The sequence below is a fragment of the Nelusetta ayraudi genome, unplaced genomic scaffold (genome assembly GCF_046127955.1).
Source record: "Nelusetta ayraudi isolate G7.1 ecotype Tasmania unplaced genomic scaffold, CSIRO-AGI_Nayr_v1 ptg000042l, whole genome shotgun sequence".
Lineage (NCBI taxonomy): Eukaryota > Metazoa > Chordata > Actinopteri > Tetraodontiformes > Monacanthidae > Nelusetta > Nelusetta ayraudi.
The window spans coordinates 15,872,001-15,889,998 of NW_027466092.1; the positions used below are offsets into that span (position 1 = coordinate 15,872,001).

Below are 17,998 nucleotides of genomic sequence, written 5' to 3' on the forward strand. Positions count from 1 at the left end.
GGGCAGATCCGTGGACTGCTACTGGGACGCAAGTCGGGACTTGATCATCCCGGCTGGGTCGCCTGGTGGGAGGGTATCTGACGTTGCAAGACCCGAAATACCCGATGAGCCCAGGAATCACATCACTGATGATGCTGTCCCAGTGCATCCATGAGATGTTTCTTTAAAGTTAAAAAAAAAAAAAAAATGGGAAAAAAAGACAATTCCCCTGCATCTAAAATAGCTTTATTCTCACCCCCTTGTCATCTCTGCTCCTGTGTCCCACTGTGTGTCTTCTGTGTCTTCAATGAGTTTGCCAATCAAGTCCTCAGAAACTTCCCTCACTTCTTTTGTCTCTTTCACTTCTCAGAAAATTTGTACTGAAATATGCATTTTGTAAACCTGCCTTTTATATGTCTCAGATGGCACTGATTGCTCTCCCATATGGAAGCGCATGGCTGCCACACTAAAAAACAAAACAAACAAACAACACAGTTAGAGCCCTTGGCAGCATTACGCTTCCGTAAATAATAGAACCAATCATCATTCTGTGCGCAATGACGCCACGTGCTGTGCGTCAAGAGGGACCGCCCATTTGTTCACGTCACTTTCTTGTTTCCACGGCACTTGTGACTCCAGAGAGTTTTTTTTTTTTTTACGTTGACTTGCGCCTAAAACACAACGATGGCCGCTCGGGTAAGTTGATTCCAAGCAAACATCATAAGTGGAAAAAAAGACACCTAAACGAATCAAACTCTTTTCGAAGCCTCCCGTCTGCTGTACGCTCCAGGGTCTCCCCCCCTTACGTAAATTATGCCAGCGCAACACTAGCTTGTGTGGCAGCTTAACATGTCATTCAAAACTTCGTTTTAAGGGAAACAGGAAGTTGACGTGAGGATCCCATGACAGCGAACTTTTATGGTTGTGCGAAGCACCTTTAAAGCTATTTAACTTTTCTAAAAGTCATACACTAAAGGAATATAAGTGAGAGCGAAAGTATTATTATTTTATTTTATTTTTTTAGTTCCAGGATGCATCATATCCTCTCCACAACTTCGACGCTAAATGCTAAGTGGAGTTAGCCGAGAACATCAGAAAGACTAAAACAGCTGGGGTTTAAAGTAACAACAAAGAGGGACATATTGAGTAAAAGCTGAGCAATAGGTGAAAATGTTGTGTGTAATAGAGTCTGTATGCGAGACAAATTTAGAGCCGTGCTGCCGGTTCAGACAGAGCCTTTGTCCCTTGGTTCTTGTGTTGTTGTTTTTCAATAAATGCAGGTGATTGTAAGTACAAACACCTACTAATCACCCGGAAGCCGTTGGCATCGGGCTGAGGAGGACCTTCTTATGGCCTGACCTTATTTGTTAGGCGGCTGTATGACAGAGCAGCTATATTGTGTTTGCAATTATAATGCAACCTCTGCGAAGGAAATTACTTGTTTTTCCCGCTGCGTTTAAGAATCTGTAGTTGACAGCATCTGAGGTGATTCATACTTTATACAGTATACATTATGTATACAGTATACATGATATGTATTTGTAAATGTATATGGTTGTGGACTGGATGTGTTCTTATATGTAAAACTAAGATCTCTGCATTATATTGCACATTAAATAAAGACACCAGAACCCGCCGCAGCGGTTAAGGCTGGCTGTTGCAGATATAAATGTAAAAATAAATAAAATGGGAATATGCACGTTCTACCTCTAGACTCTAGACTGTTATTATTATGTTTAATAAAAAAAAAAAAAAAAAATGAAATGTGCTTTGTTAAATAAGATGATGCAAGCGGTTCGATGCCCGTCAGACGAATTGTCGTTGACCAACTGTGTCTTCACCAGTGAGAAGGAGCCACAGTTTGAGCAGTGAGTAGCATTGCACAGTTTGGTGAAGTTGAGATTTTGGATGTGAAAGTTATTTTTCAACTTCTCTAGTTGAAAACTAAGCACCGTCTCTCCATCCTCCCCTCTTCTGTTTGCACATACAGGCACATAAATGTCCGCAATTTAAGCCACAACTATGTGTTTACTTTGAAAACACATCCCTCTCTCACCCCGGGGACCGTCGCCTTCAGTCTCCCACAGGTAGGTGTCGCTGTGTGAGGGAAGATGCTCCCAGCTACATCATCCTCAATGCTGACTGTTGCCTGATGATTGCTTAGTTTTCTTGTTGATGTTTGATTTTTTTTTTGTTAATATGGTTACTAACATCATCCTAACAACTGCACTGCTGACCCTGCCTCAATTACACATTTGCTTAATAGATCCTAATGTAAGCTTTTTGTTGCGAAGACGCAGTTGTCATTCATAGTGTTTACACGGTAAAAGTTTAATAAATAGCAGCACTTTAGAAGGCCGTATCGATTATTAGTTACCATTATAAATCAGAATCTGTGTTTAGTTACTTGCCCATTTTTTGTTTTGTTATGTTCAGTTTAAATATTTAAATTAACTAAACTCCAAATCCCAGCTGCCATCTTTGTCTTTAGAGTTTCATTTTGCCATTACACCAACTCAAGTACAGCTGTGTGGCCATGATCTGAAGTCTCCTTGCTGGGGAATTTCTGCACAGTTGTCTTTTGACTCTTATTTTGACCTCTTTTGTCCAACCTGTCTGCTAATGCTTTTTTTTCCTTTCGCTTCCTCCTTTTTTTGTCTCTACCTGCTCTTCCTAAACTCTGGAGCCACAGCGGCACGCAGGTACTGCTGTAACCTAACAGTGGTCTTATTTTATTCTTTCCCATTCATTAAACTTCCTAAGCATCTAAGAAACACAGGGCATGTGCAATGGATGACATGAATATACATTGTTTTTTCAGGCATATGAAAGTGTTGTAAGATGAGACCATGCAAAGCAAAGGAACTCCCTAAGACACTGACTCCGGTATATGTCTTTGTATTTCTGCATGTCTGATCTGTCCATCCCTGGTCTCTTATCATTTTCATTTCAGAGGAAATGGGCTGGTCTCTCCATTGGACAGGAGGTTGAAGGTAAGCTTCCTGTTCAACCTGATGGATAGTTTGAGCGTAATCACATGTCATGATCTCAAGGCATCTCTTTGCTTTTTCCACATGATTCCCTCCTCCTAGTGACAAACTACAAGTTTGACAGGTCCAAACAGTGTGTCAGCAACATCATGATCCAAGTGGACTTCCTGCAGAAGAAGAACGTGGACAGCAGCCCATATGACTCAGACCTCATGGCCAAAGACTTCATTCAGCACTTCAACAACCAGGCCTTCAGCGTTGACCAGCAGGTGACTCCAGTTCACAGTCACTGAGCATGAGGAGACCATGTTGGAGTCTGAGGATGGAGAAAAGCGCACAATCATAAATCTCACCCTCTGCATGTTGTCACCCTGCAGTTGGCGTTCAGTTTTTCCGATAAGCTGTTTGCCTTGGTGGTCAAAGATATGGAGGCCATGGACCCCAGCATCCTGAGGGGTGAGAAGCCCTCCAGCAAGAAACAGAAGGTATTCTTCTCATGAAGTGTGCTCTGCTCTTTCGACATCAGTTTCTGTATTTATTTATTTTTTTTAAGAGCACAGATTGTTTAATTAGCTTTTTCCCCGGTGGCTGGGCACAGCCAATAGTGATTCATGGCTTCTGTTGCTTTTCTCAGATCACAACTGGTCTGCTGTTGGCAAACAGTCAAGTGATTTTTGAGAAGGGTGAGAACTCACCCCTGAATCTGATAGGTGAGTGTCTACAACACACATCTAAAATAGCCGAATGGCCTCAGAATGATTTCTTTTCATTGTAAGTGATGATAATGATGAGAAATAAGATGCTGTGACTGGACCCCGCGGACCTCAATTCTCTATCAATCCACAAGGGGGCGGCCTTTCCATATTTAGTTTGACTCTCCCTCTTAAATGGCCTGGAACCTTTGCACTGGGGTTTAAATTTAATGCACAGTGTATAATGCAGCGCACAACACATTTGTAGAAGCCCATTATTTATCTCTCGTTTCAAAAATCAATCAGTAATAATACCAATTTCACTTCAAACAATAATTTTCATTTTCAATTTGAATTTCTTTCTCATCACATTTTCCCGCATTTGGAAAAAGCCTGCTGTGTACAGAAGTTTATGTTTGTTGTTTGGCATGTGGCTTTATTTTTCCTCTGTCTTGACGTCGTCCCGCTCAGGAAAAGCAAAAACCCGGGATTCTCGTCAGTCCATCATCAGCCCAGATTGGAACTTTGAGAAAATGGGCATCGGCGGCCTGGACAAGGAGTTTTCCGACATCTTCCGCCGTGCCTTTGCATCTCGAGTCTTTCCACCAGACATCGTGGAACAAATGGGTGAGTGTCCACTCATTGTCCCTCATACTCCCATCACTCAGTCATTTGTTTGGGTTTTTCTAAGCTGTCGCAATGCTCACATGCACATTCATCCAGCTCATATCAGCACATCATCACCACAGGTTTTGAACTCTCCATTAAAAAATTCCATTATCCAAACAGTTAGCTGCCACTCCGCAGGATAAAAACAAACCACAAATAGCCGTCAAATCTAATCACTGTTTTCAGGTTTTATATACAGTGTGTATTTAATCCTTAAATGGGCATTGCAGCAAAGAAGGCAATGAATAATTCCTTTCTGTAAAGTATCGCTGCCTGAATCCCTGAGAGCCTGAATGAACAACTGTCAGAAAACCCCTGACGTGATCCCTGCGCACAGTTATTAAAAGATCGTCGGCAGCCGTCAGGATCACAGAGGTGATTCACGCTGCCGTCAGGACAGCCACTCATTGTGATAACTCCTTTGTGACTCACACTTCCTGCACGCATACAAACTGGCTGCATCACCTCTCAGCCCCGAGCCGCGCTTCCAGACCCGACGCTCTTGCGAGATCCTGTTGCGTGGATGACATCGGAGTCTGGCAGCGCAGGCATCTGCCACGCCACGCCGGGGGAACCCTGCGGGTGCCGTCCATCTCTGGGCCCACATGCCGGCGTCTGGCCAAGCTGACCTTTAGCGCGCAGAAGCCAGGCTTTGGTTAAGGGCCATCTGGCTGCTGTAATGAGATGGCGAGCCCCGATAGAGCGTCCAGCTAAAGGTGAAGCTGTCATTGGCTGGCGCAGGGATGCAGCAGGAGGAGGAGGTGCTGACAGAGGCGCAGGTTTGCGCGTTTGAGCTGAAGCAGAACGTCTCGACGGTTTCACCTCGTCTCCCCTCTGCTCCCCGAGAGGTGACGCAGTCAGACTGAAGCCTCGGCGCTTTCACTCGCAAACACAACACAGCCTCGTCACTTCTCCCCACCTGCCACTGTCTGGCTGCGACTCCCTCAGCAGGCCCAAATGGCAACTCAGATGGTTATCAGGGGGGGCCTCTTAATTAGCCCGGGCTAAATGTCATCAAGCAGGTGCAAAAGATCATTTTTGTTAAGAATCACACTCCAAATTCTTTACACTTGATCTTTATGGCAGGTTGAATAAAATTGATTAAAAAGTGACATGCAATAGTCCTGTTATGCAATGAATGAACGACCAACATGAGCAAAGCATGAGCAAGTTGAATATTTAATATCGATCAGGTCAGTTCATAACTTCACACAATAAATCTTCAAAAATATTTATTTCCACAAGGGTACAAAAAATATTTTAATGCTTCCAAGATGTCACACAAGACTGATTTTTGTTCATTGTTCAGACTAAACAAGGATCAAGAATTGCAGTCCATGATCGGTGCTATCAAAGTGAACATGCATTAGCATGCACATGCAACACATCCAGAGACGATATGGTACTCCTGTAATAATCTGCATCACAATATCCATGTAACCAAGAATTGCACTCAACCAACATTTACAAGCCTAAAACATGAGTTTTATACTGCATTTTAAACACAACTGTACAATGTTGCAGGTTAGAAGGTTTTATCACAGGAAAACATTTTGGTCAACCACAATTGATTAAATATGGAGGTGAAATATCAAACAAATAACTTTATGCAAAAAGTCAATTTCTCACCAAAAACACTCATTTTAAAGTTTTCCAAATGATAATAAAACTTGCTGCCATGTACAAATACTGTCATGATCAGCTCTAGAATGTAACGAAACATTCTCTCCTCCGTGAACTTTGTTGAAACGATTGCAGCAATGAGTTACATGCAACAGTTGCCAGATTAACTCAATGGAGTTGTTCAGGTTGACTTCTCAATTCAATTCCAGGCTGCAAACACGTGAAGGGGATCCTGCTGTACGGACCTCCCGGCTGCGGCAAGACTCTGATGGCGCGGCAGATCGGCAAGATGCTCAAGGCCCGCGAGCCGAAGATCGTCAACGGCCCCGAGATCCTCAACAAGTACGTCGGGGAGTCGGAGGCCAACATCAGGAAGCTGTTTGCAGATGCCGAGGAGGAGCAGAAGAGGGTGAGCGGAGAGGAGGATGATAAATCTGTTCTCATCCAGGTCGCAGTTTTGTCTACCTAATCAGGGAGAAGAGCAGAGAGAGCTGCCCTTCTGGTCAGACACGGCAATAATAGCTGCTTTCTAGTGGGTGTGTGTGTGTGTGTGTGTGTTTGTGTTGGTGGAGAGCTTATGAGCAGAAACCTGGCAGCAGTGGTCTGTTTGGATGGTAAGACACTCATGTTGGGCCTCACTCTTCACCACTTAATGAGGGGCCAGGCTCTCTTTGACCTCCCATTAGACCTTCACTCACACACTCGCACACACCATCCTCAGTGTGTAATAAGGACGGCTCCACACCTGCTTCAAATGCTACGGTGGAGACTGACAGCTTTGTAGATGTGCAGATAACCCCCCCCCCCACCATCACCGCTGCCGTCTCTCTGCTGAGGGCCAACTCTCTCTTCCAGACATCCTGCTCATTGGTCAGTCACCTCTGTGTTGTTTTTTTCCCCAGCAGCAGTGCAGTTGAAAAACAACATTGTTGCCAGTGGAGGTGTAGTTTTTTTTAGTTTTTCTGTATTTGCACTTAAAACGCTGTCAAAACTGCCACTAATAATTTCGCTCACAGCCATTTTTCAACTGGAAAAGTAGAAAGTAAAAAAGGTGCAATAACTACAAAAAATACACCCCAATCACTGAGATGCAGATCTGTATTACTAGTATTATAGCTGGACGTTTGTGTTTGGCGAAACATGGTAGGTCATTTGCGGTGGGATTTTTACTTTAAAAATTACGGACATGGCGCATTTACACAGGATAAAGATCACAGACGTCCTCAGTGATTATTACTAATTACCACAGGTCCACAGGTAATACTAGTCCCATGCGAATAGAGCTTTAGAATATATTAGTTCAATCGTTGATGCCATTGGTCCAAGGTTGTGTGATTGAAAAGAATCAAAGAATTGCCGGCCTACTTATCAGTCTCCCTCTGAAGAGAAGTTGAGTACGTGTGACTGTCTCCTCAGCTGGGTGCCAACAGCGGCCTCCACATGATCATATTTGACGAGATCGACGCCATCTGCAAACAGCGTGGGAGCATGGCCGGCAGCACGGGGGTCCACGACACTGTGGTCAACCAGCTGCTGTCCAAGATGGACGGCGTGGAGCAGCTCAACAACATCCTAGTCATAGGTGTGAACACACACACATAAACACACACAGACACAGTGGCAACGGCCCGAGGGCTCTTCGATATTATCACCCATCTGCTTTCTTGTCATTTGTCTTTTTTTTTCCTTCTCTTGTCTGTCCCATCTGTCCATCTGCACCGCTGCCCCAGGTATGACCAACAGGCCCGACCTGATAGACGAGGCCTTGTTGAGGCCGGGCAGGCTGGAGGTGAAGATGGAGATTGGTAAGCAGCAGAGATAAGGTTCCATCACGGGATTTTGCTTCACTGTGGAAAGCAAACCAAAACTGTCCACAGTGATGAGTGTTTAACAGACACTAAACCTGTTTTCCTCTCTCTTCTGCCAGGTTTGCCGGATGAAAAGGGGCGGGTCCAGATCCTCAACATCCACACGGCCATGATGCGGCAGCATAACCTGCTGTCCAGCGACGTCGACGTCAAGGAGCTCGCCGTGGAGACCAAGAACTACAGCGGCGCTGAGCTGGAGGGTCTGGTCAGAGCGGCGCAGTCCACCGCCATGAACAGACACATCAAGGTCAGTGAGAGCGCACAGATAAATCAAAGAAACTTTGCACTAAAAATAATTTTCTTTTTCCTGCTCAGCTTCTTTTGTCTCCACCCAAGAAAGAATCAAAGTGCCGAGAGTTGTTGAGGCTGCGAAGGAAGTTGTGGGGCCAGTTACGCTGTTTCCTGAACAATGAATTTAGACACTGAGAATGACTGTAGTGAATGGCCAAGAGTTGTTCTTTTACATGTGTTTTAACATACTATTTATTTAGGTTGTAGTTAGATTGTACAGGAGATCTTTCTTCAGTACTGACACCTGCACTCCCTCCATTTAATCTGCTCTTTAAAGCTCCAGTGTGTCAAATTTGGCTTCAGTTATGATTTTCATATTGGTAAAAGCTTAACATACTGCCCATCAATACAGTAATGAAAGTGTATACTCGCAGTACAATAAAAGTCATTTGGCTTTTCTACCCTTAGAATGGTTTTCATATACATATATATATAAGAGTATATATACAGTAAGGAAGCCTACCTGACAGTGGCCTAAATACGAAACATGCTGTCAGACGGGCTTCCTAAATACACAACGTCCCTTAAAATTTGCTGGACTGGACCTTTAAAACTGTCATTTTTCTGGCAGATATTAGTCACTGATGCACTGTTTCTGAAAGCCCTAAAGGGATGATGGTCTTATTTAATGTGCAGGCCACACAAATGCTGGATGTGGTAGGTTCTACGTCAACTTGCCAACCGTGCACGAGCGCGCGCATGTGTGCGCTTGCTCACTTACAGTAAGTGTTTCTTTTTTTCAGGTGCACAGTTTCCAGTCTGCACAAAATGAGAGCGTCTTCATCATCCCCTCAGTTCCCCCCCTCCCCACTGCAAACACACATATTAGAGGGTGATGATATATGGAAGACAAAGGCGCTCACTCTTGTCTGACGGCTATGACGTTTCTCTCCGTCCCTCCAAAGCGCCAACCTGCCCCCCCCCGCCTCCTTCCTCTCCCACTCTGTGCGATCTCTCTGCTTTCGCTGTCTGAGACACGGCTTTCCTTTAGCTGCAGCAACGTCACCACACCAGCGCTGACCCTGTCGTCGACTCACATCCTTATTGTGCCTGTGTGTGTGTTTGTGTCTGCAGGCAAGCAACACGGTGGAGGTCAACATCGAGACGGCGGAGAAGCTGGTGGTCAACAGATGTGACTTCTTGGCAGCGCTCAACAACGACATCAAACCTGTACGTCCCTCCATGACACTCGCTGCTTCTGCTGCTGCTGCTGCTGCTGCTTCTGCTTCTCTCTGTTTATCTGTGAAGAATTCACAGTGCCAGCCTCAACAGTTCAATGCATGTTAACCTCCCTCTTTCCAATTGTCCTCATGTATGTGGTATAATTCTCAAACTGCTGTAACACTTTGACCCAAATGTCTTTTGGGTTTGCACATTTAGAGGTGATTGTGCATATCAGGATGAAACCAAAGCTCACTTGTCCCTGGTTTGTCTCGTGACGGGGTCGGCAGAGGTCACCCAGAACCCTGAATGTCAATGTTCGGAAGTCAACGTTGCTGTGGGGATCCTGCCCTCCCTATTTACAAAGGTTGAAAACACTGGGAATTAAAATTCAAGTCTAACAAAGTGACGACAAGATAAAATGAATGTTCATTCATATTTCTCCTCTTGTGCTTGAAGAAATCAGGACACTTGCTCGGAGTTATTGTTAATACACAGTTCCGCCACACTAATATAATCCCCATTTCATTTCTTAAAACTAAAGAAAATTCAACTTGGTGGCACCACAAAGCAACTTACATTGACCTCAATGTCTTTTCAGCAGTTTTGTGTGAACTTGCACTTCCTTCTCAGTGCAGTCAGTCAACAGCAGGAGTGGTGAAACCTTCTAGATGCACTCCAAAGCCTGTGGCTATACCCTTTATCATTCCTATCACTTGTTTTTATTTTACACATCTATCTATTGTTATCACAAAATGCACATTTGCGAGGGATGTACGATTATATAAGTACATTTTACGAGCCAAAGACTTTAATGCTTTGGATTTCCACTTTCTGGATCCTGATCCATGTTTGTATTCTGGCATTTTGTGTTGCTTGGTCACTTTAGCGATACACCTTCAAGCCATACTGCTGCCCTGCATTAGTTGTGTTGGATTTTTTATTTTTTATTATTATGCTCCTATTTTGCTCAGCTTCAAGTACAAACAAATGGATATCCGTCCTCTGTGTCCATGTGTGTTTTCCCGTCCAGGCGTTTGGGACCAATCAGGAGGACTACGCCAGCTACATCATGAACGGGATCATCCGGTGGGGCGACACGGTGTCCTCTGTGCTGAGGGACGGGGAGCTCCTGGTCCAGCAGACAAAGAACAGCGACTGCACGCCGCTGGTGTCGGTGCTCCTGGAAGGTCGGCCGCACGCAGGATCAACCCGAGTAAAGGGTTGCGAGACTGCTCACACATTGCAAACAGCTGATTGGTGATTGATGGTCTCCCTCAGGCCCACCGAACAGTGGGAAAACGGCGCTGGCTGCTAAAATCGCAGAGGATTCCCAGTTCCCCTTCATCAAGATCTGCTCCCCCGACAAGATGATCGGACACTCGGAGATCGCCAAGTGCCAGGCCATCAAAAAGGTTCCGACTCTGCACGTTGCCATGTTAAAATTCCCACCGTTTACAAAGCGAGATAACCGCCCAAAAAAATGACATGAAGAATGTTTCATATTGATGCCAACATCTGTCATCCCAGCGAGGAATCATCGCCTGTGAATAAAAGTTTAACTTAGTTTGAAAGTCTCACACTGACTCCAGAAAATGGGAGTTATATATTTTTTTTTCAAGCTGAAAACATTTTCACACATCATTCAGATTGAGAGTGACAGGAAAAACAACAAGGCGCCCCTGTGGCTCCCTGCCTCCAATTCCGATTCTGCATTCTTCCCGATGTTTTTCATGCTTTGATTATTCTTTCTGCGCAGATATTTGAAGATGCCTACAAGTCCCAGCTGAGCTGCGTGGTTGTAGACGACATCGAACGTCTGCTAGGTAAGACCCTCGGGGAATAGTGGGAACACTAAACACTACATTGTAAATAAATGATGGCATTAAGTAGCAAATTTGACTGTTACATTTGTTTTGTGTCTTTTCTGTCATTATTTTTACTACTTTTTTGGTCCCATTTTGCTTGCACTCTTAGTGACCACATGTGTATAAAGGGGAAAACCTGATGTTTGGGATTTAATATTTGTGTTCATTAAATGCCCTTGGCCTATAGTAGGGGTGTCAAACATGCGACTCGGGGACCAGATCAGGCCCGTGAACGTGTTTTTTCCGGCCAGCAAGATGATTTTGGAAAGTTTAAAAACGAGCTGCAATATTTTGCTGCTCTGCTGTCCACTGGATGTTGCAATAGCATTTCCTTATATGCAAGCCAACTGTTAATACCGGGGCTGAGCAAGTGGGCCCTAGTACAGCCACTCTGAAGCTCCATCGTCTTCCTGCCCAACCTATTACATCTCCTGATTGCCGCTCTCATTGGCCCAAATTGTCTCTGTCAAAAAGGAGATAAGTGCATGCAGAGTGCAGGGTGTTCCAAACACAGGTTGGTGGTATTCATGCAGAGTGCAGGGTGTTCCAAGAACCTCGCCAAAGTAAAACAAAGAAAACAATGTGAAGTTGTTGTTATTTTAAGTTATTATTATATCATGATACCACGGTTACCGGTCCGTCCCACTTAGGAATAGATTTTCCTCTATTGGCCCGTGAACTAAAATGAGTTTGACACCTCTGGCCTATGAACATCCATGTTCATTTGTTGACCTTCAGTTCTTCTCTGTTTTCTTTTCTTTTCACAAATTGAAAATATCCATAAATACATTGTTTAAAGAAATGAAATAAAAAAAACTGATGGTTAAAAACAAAAACTTGTGCGTCCCCTCAGACTACGTGCCAATTGGCCCCCGCTTCTCCAACCTGGTCTTACAAGCTCTGCTGGTGTTACTGAAGAAACCTCCGCCCAAGGTAGGTCCGCTGCTCTCAGGCTGCTAGTCCCTGGCCTGCAGAGAGAGGGCAGCACATCCCCCTGCACGACCGGACCAGTGGAGGTGGGGGGGTGTGTGTGTGTGTGTGGGGGGGGTGGCTGGGTCGGTGGGCTGTCGTGTCTGAGTGCCTGAGTGGAGGGTCGTTAGCCAGCCAGTGTGTCGCTGTGAATGCTGGAGGTAGAGATCTGTTTCTCATAGTTGCTTTGCTTGTATCTTCTCTGTGTCTGTGTGTGTGTGTGTGTGTGTGTGTGTGTGTGTGTGTGTGTGTGTGTGTGTGTGTGTGTGTGTGTGTGTGTGTGTGTGTGTGTGTGTGTGTGTGGATGGCTCGCTGCTGAATGAGAGCGTAGCCCCACTATACGGGCCGCATGTGCATGAGAAGTGGCGCGGGGCCTGCTGTTGAATGCTCCTCCAGGCTTGTAAAGCAGGGAGCCCAGCAGGGTGCCTGGGGCCGCGGGGGTCCGGGGGGACCGGCAGGAGAATGGGCTCTGTGAGAGAGCCAGGACCTGGCAGCGCCGCCGCCTGTGTGGCACCTCATCTGCATGCAGCGTCGCAACCCCCCACGCCATGGGGGGGCAGCCGGCGGCCATAATCCCCCCGTCTCCTCGCCACTCTCCTCCTGCCGCTCCTCCTCGCGCTCCTCCTGCTCCTCCTCCTCCTCCTCCTCCAGCTCGTCAGCTTAGCGCCGAGACGTTGCCTCTCCGCTCCCGTCTTTCCTCCTCTTGCTCTCCTTTGTCCTCCTTCCCCGTTCGTGTCGACTTCTGCCGCCTCGTCGCGACTTTGTACGCTCGAAACCGTCGTTGCGAAGAAGAAAACGTTGACGTGCACCTCAGTGTGAGACTCTAAGACGAGTAGAAATCAAGGGTGGTTTATGGAGTTTAAAAATGGGCATTTGTGCAAATGAGGGAACGTTCAGGCCTTTTTACGGTACATTAAAATATGGTGGTATATTTCTGTTCAGAAAGGGCAACTACAGAGACAGAAATTATCATTATCAAGTTTTGAAACCCTACGATCAATCAAGCCCCCCCCCCCCCCCCCCCCAAAAAAAAAAAACAACAACACTTTTTCATTCTCATTCCTTTTCAATGGATATATCGAAGCGACCTCTGCAAAGACTCCGTCCACGACACTTCAATAACAGCATCACGTGTTGGTCGTGACGTATCGCAGCGGCGCCGCGCTCTGTTGACACTTGGTGTGAGGAAGGTTGACGATCATTTCCATCAGGGTCGCAAGCTGCTCATCATCGGCACCACCAGCTGCAAAGATGTCCTCCAGGAAATGAGGATGCTGGACGCTTTCAGCACCACCATCCGCATCCCCAACATCTCCAGGGGGGAGCAGCTCAGCGAGGCCCTGGAGGTAACACGCACGCACGCACGCACGCACGCACGCACGCACGCACGCACGCACGCGCGAATCACACACTTTGCCACTTAAACTTGATTAGTGTATTAATACAAGAAAGATTTTTGAATTTGTATAGCGGTCGTGTGGCATGGCCTCCTCTTCAGTTGTCAGTGCAGGTGTTGAAGGTCCAGAAAAAGAATCAGGAGTTTAAAATGCAGAAATAAAATATATTTTGTCATGTGTATATGTACATATACCAGACATCAAACTCTCTTTTGTTTTATTTTGAAGTTTCCTTTTTATGTATGCTCTGATGTGTTTTTTTGTTTTTTGTTGCTGCTTTCTCATACTGCTCTCCTCTGTCTCCACCGCACAGCTGCTGGGCAGTTTTCAGGAGTCTGAGCGGGCCAGCATTGCCAAAGCAGTGAGAGGCAAGAGCCTGTGGATCGGCATCAAGAAGCTGCTCATGCTGATAGAAATGGCTGTCCAGGTGAGAACGAGACCGGTTCATTTCAGTGTCTGAACCTTGAGCTAGAAGGGGATTTCATGGAGAGGCCAAACAATACTTATTTCATTTTTGAGACTGGTACCATTACAGCAGAGGAATGAAATGATAGTGCTGTCTTTCTCTCATTGACTTGGAATTTTACAGGCTCCTTCTACAAATTCAGCCTTGATGGGCAAAGATATACCAGACCACTTAGAATAGAATAGAATGCCTTTATTGTCATTATATATAGTACAACAAATTGGAGCTTCTCCTGTTTTCAGTGCAAACCAGTCAATAAAATAAAATAAAGTAGTTCAATAGAATAGAACACCTTTATTAATCCCACATTGGGGAAATTTGCACAATTACAGCAACGGTATAGTCCAAAGAGAAGGAAAATTATATACATTTTTATTACCATCATGTACTACCATCTTCTATTTTTTTTTTATAGATCTCAAATATTTGCGTCTTCATCTGCTCAGAGATGTTCTCACTGCAGATGATGGTTAAGTTCTTGGTGGATTTAATTCACTTCCCCCTGCATATCTTATTTAGAAAAACTAAATCTCAAATTGTTCCCACATGTGTGTCATTGTTTTTCTCATGGTGCGGTCTGTCCCTCCTCTTCCTCGACATCTGGCAGGCGCTCTCACCAGTCAACACTATCCATCTCCGCCATACAAACGCTCATAAAAGCTGTCATCTGTCAGCGAGAGTGAAATAGTGCGCCGCGTTGCCGATGATTTGTTGAGCGCAGCGATCCAGTTTGGGATCAAGTATGTTATGAAATCGTGTTCTGCACTTGGTTCCATTTCACATGTGTTCAATACTTTGGTGCACTGAGAGCAAAAGCCAGTCAGCGCTGGTCCGTATAGTGGCTTTAAAAACGCCTCGGTGGGTATTACACTTCTCCAAGTGAAAACATGAGAACTTCGATCACAAATCCAAAAGAGTCTTGGCTGCAACACTGCGAGGTTCCAGTGTAGATAAGGAAAGGAGGTGAAGTCTGCTCACCTTGGACCAGCCAGGAGTTACACCTCTCACTATTTTTTCTTTCACCTCCCATTGAAATAGCTCTTACTTCCGTTCATCCTGCTTCCGCATGATTTACACGCAGACTCCCAGGTGCTGCGACCTTGTCAGAGTGTTGGGATGATGGATTCAACTGGTGCTATGAAAAGTCAGAATTAGCCGTTCTTCAACTCTGCCAAGATGTGAACCTCAGATAACTTGAGCGTAGCTGTGAAGATGAGCCAAGTATTTTATAATTTTCCCCGGGGTTTTTATAGTTCATGTGACCTGGATATGGCTGAATTGGTGAAGACTGCCGATGGGGTTTTGGATGTTTGTTGTGTACCAGAGTACACGGAGTACACTCTGTTCCAGTAAAAAGCACCCCGCTGCTGCTGGATTCACTGCAGGTTCCCAGTCTGTTCCGAAGACATGACGAGTCTGCGTGCAAGCCCTCCGCTGAGCTGCGGCAGAAACTGACCTAAATCCAGACGCCTCCGTGATGCGTCTGCGGTGTGTTGATGTCCCCGCGCTGCGTGTTTGTTGCTCCGTAATTGCTGTGGTATGCACAAACGCAGTCGTGTTCGGCTGAAAAAGTATGAGTGTGTTTGCCGAGACTTGCTGCGAGCGGCCGCGCAGCTACGTCGACGACTGCAGCTCAGCCTTCTCCTCCCCTCCCATCCCCTCCCCGCCCCGCCCCGCCCCTCATTCCAGCATTTCTGACCATTTTTCATGTCTCCGCTCTCCGCCGCAGGCCATCCCAGAGGTTGCCGTCGGTTTCTGTCCTCTGACCCCTCTGGAAATCAATTCAGCACACGCATTCGTATTTAAATTTGACTTTTTCTTTGCAATGGTGGTAGCAATACAGTTTGGGAAATGTAGATATTAGAATAATTTCCATTGAAACTGGTTATATAAAAAAAGACCCATCGATGGTGGTCAGTTTTAAGGTGTCTTGTAAACAGTGCCTTGCTAATGCAGCAATTGCATTCAAAATTGGCAGTTTTAGGGATGATGTTGAGCATCAGGCAGCTCATTTTAAATGGTTGAATAGTGAGCAAAAAAGTGTAGTAAAGAAAACAGTGCCATGTTTGCTATTGCGTTGTGAAGGGTGATTTTAATCAGAAAAACAACAACAATTGTAATCAGATTAAACCTGATCTGATTAAAATCACGTCGTCCAAACAAAATGGCCACATTCGATTAAAATTCCAATAAGGTCGTAGTTGATGTGTCCTGTTGTTCCCGATCTGATCGGATGGCTTCCCATTGTAGGAGCCTTGTGCACAAACGTCCGCCACGATTGTGACACGTCACATGTAAAAGATATTTGCTTCCAGCATATCTGTGCCTGTGGGGTTTTTTTTCAATGATGTCCAATAGGAATTCAAAATTAAAAAAACAAACAAACAAAAACAAGCGAGATTAGTTCAGCTAAAAACTTTTTTTTAAATATTTGCCCACTTGTGGGTATTGCTGGGTGCCCTTCATTCGGAAACTGAACAGTCTGATCTGTTTGAAACGGTTCAATCAGATAGACGGAAAAAGTGATTATGTTCTTGCACCTAACGTGACGTCATTCCACAGGTTCCTGCATGATGATGGAATATTAACCCTTGCGGGACTCCTGTTAATAGATTTGAGTCCTTCACAGAGTTTTTGCTTCTGTCTTTCAGATGGATTCTGGCCAGAGAGTCGAAAAGTTCCTGAGTCTGCTGAAGGATGAGGAAGCCTGAGTGTCGGTTCTTTCTCACTCTCACATTGGTCTACTGTCAACATTGGAGGCAGTACATGTTTATTTTGATAATGATTGTGATGAATGTTAAATTAAAAATTTTAAAAATTCTGTGGATGACTCTACTTCACGTTTGTGGAGAGTGCTTTCTGGTTTATGAACTGAGAGTTGTAGAGCACTTCAGTTTTGTGCACGCAAGTCATTCAGAAAAGAGAAAGTTGACAGTTTTGGTAACGTTTTCTAATAACTGCGCACTTGATGCAGTGAAGTAAAGTGTTGGGAAATATTTTAATAATAATTTCAAACACATTGTTCCTGCAGTAAGACACTAGCAAGTCATTTATACACACAGTTGCTCAGTTCTTGTGACTTGATTTGTAAAAACATATATTATGTGTTTATTCATTCTGCATTCATACTTTATGAATAATGGATTATGGTTAAGAATACACATTATGGTTGCACGTACAAATCAAGTAACGACAACATTTGTAGCTTCAAAAATTGTGATTATGAATTGTTACCCGAGTTTCCTGTAATTTGACCATTCCAAGATTTAAGATGACACTCTTATACATGTTATTGACCTTATTTAATTAATAAATTAGTTCCAGCCCTGTAGCGACTTATGTGTTTTGTAGAAATTAATGAGTGTGTGTCTCAACAGGTGTACACACCACTGTAAAGGTGTGTTTTCATGCAAATCAAAAGCCCAATGATCAGCTGTGAAGGTTTTCTTTCCACATGGTCTCCAGTTTATTTTAAAAAAAAATCTCCATTTGTCATAGACACACTCATCTGCTGCCAGCCGTCTTAATTACTAAGTGTTGAAATCATGACTCATGTTGTAATCGCAATGAAGCCAAATTGTCTCGTAATTATAAGAAATTTGGCATCCCGCATTAAGTGGAACTGAATGTTCTTGCGGTTAATATATACTAAAGCGTGTATGTTGTGTAAACTTAGAGCAGCTCAAGAGCAAAACAATCGGCCATTCACAGAGTGGCTACTGCAGCTGGTCGCTCTTGAGCTTTCGCAAGCGTACACCAAAATAAAGCCATGAAATGGAAAACTTTTGTGTGGTGTGACTGACAGTAAAGACGAGGGATACTTTTAAAACAGCTGTAATTTTCCAATACTGGGAGGGTCTTATTCATCAAGGAGGAACAACAAGGACTGCTTCCACCCAACTGCCACCAACTTGTTGGTAACTGGATGTCTGCAGGTTTTATGTTGAGGAATTAAAAAGAAAAAGAAAAAACATAACTAAAAAATGTCCTTAAACCTCATGTCATGAAAACAATTGAGTTTTGTC

General features: G+C 44.6%; 1 protein-coding gene across 1 annotated transcript; it reads left to right on the forward strand.

Annotated features, from left to right (window-relative positions):
- The first annotated feature begins 567 nt into the window (after positions 1–567).
- Positions 568–16,794, forward strand: LOC142893901 (vesicle-fusing ATPase-like). The gene is made up of 20 exons (XM_076034871.1): positions 568–675; positions 1,762–1,847; positions 1,970–2,066; positions 2,933–2,972; positions 3,072–3,238; positions 3,347–3,454; positions 3,604–3,679; positions 4,133–4,288; positions 6,163–6,362; positions 7,370–7,535; positions 7,684–7,758; positions 7,881–8,068; positions 9,187–9,282; positions 10,307–10,463; positions 10,555–10,688; positions 11,033–11,099; positions 11,995–12,074; positions 13,322–13,456; positions 13,821–13,934; positions 16,625–16,794. Exons 1-20 carry the CDS (start codon positions 664–666, stop codon positions 16,682–16,684), a joined length of 2,214 nt encoding a protein of 737 aa, XP_075890986.1. The 5' UTR covers positions 568–663; the 3' UTR covers positions 16,685–16,794.
- The last annotated feature ends 1,204 nt before the right edge of the window (positions 16,795–17,998 follow it).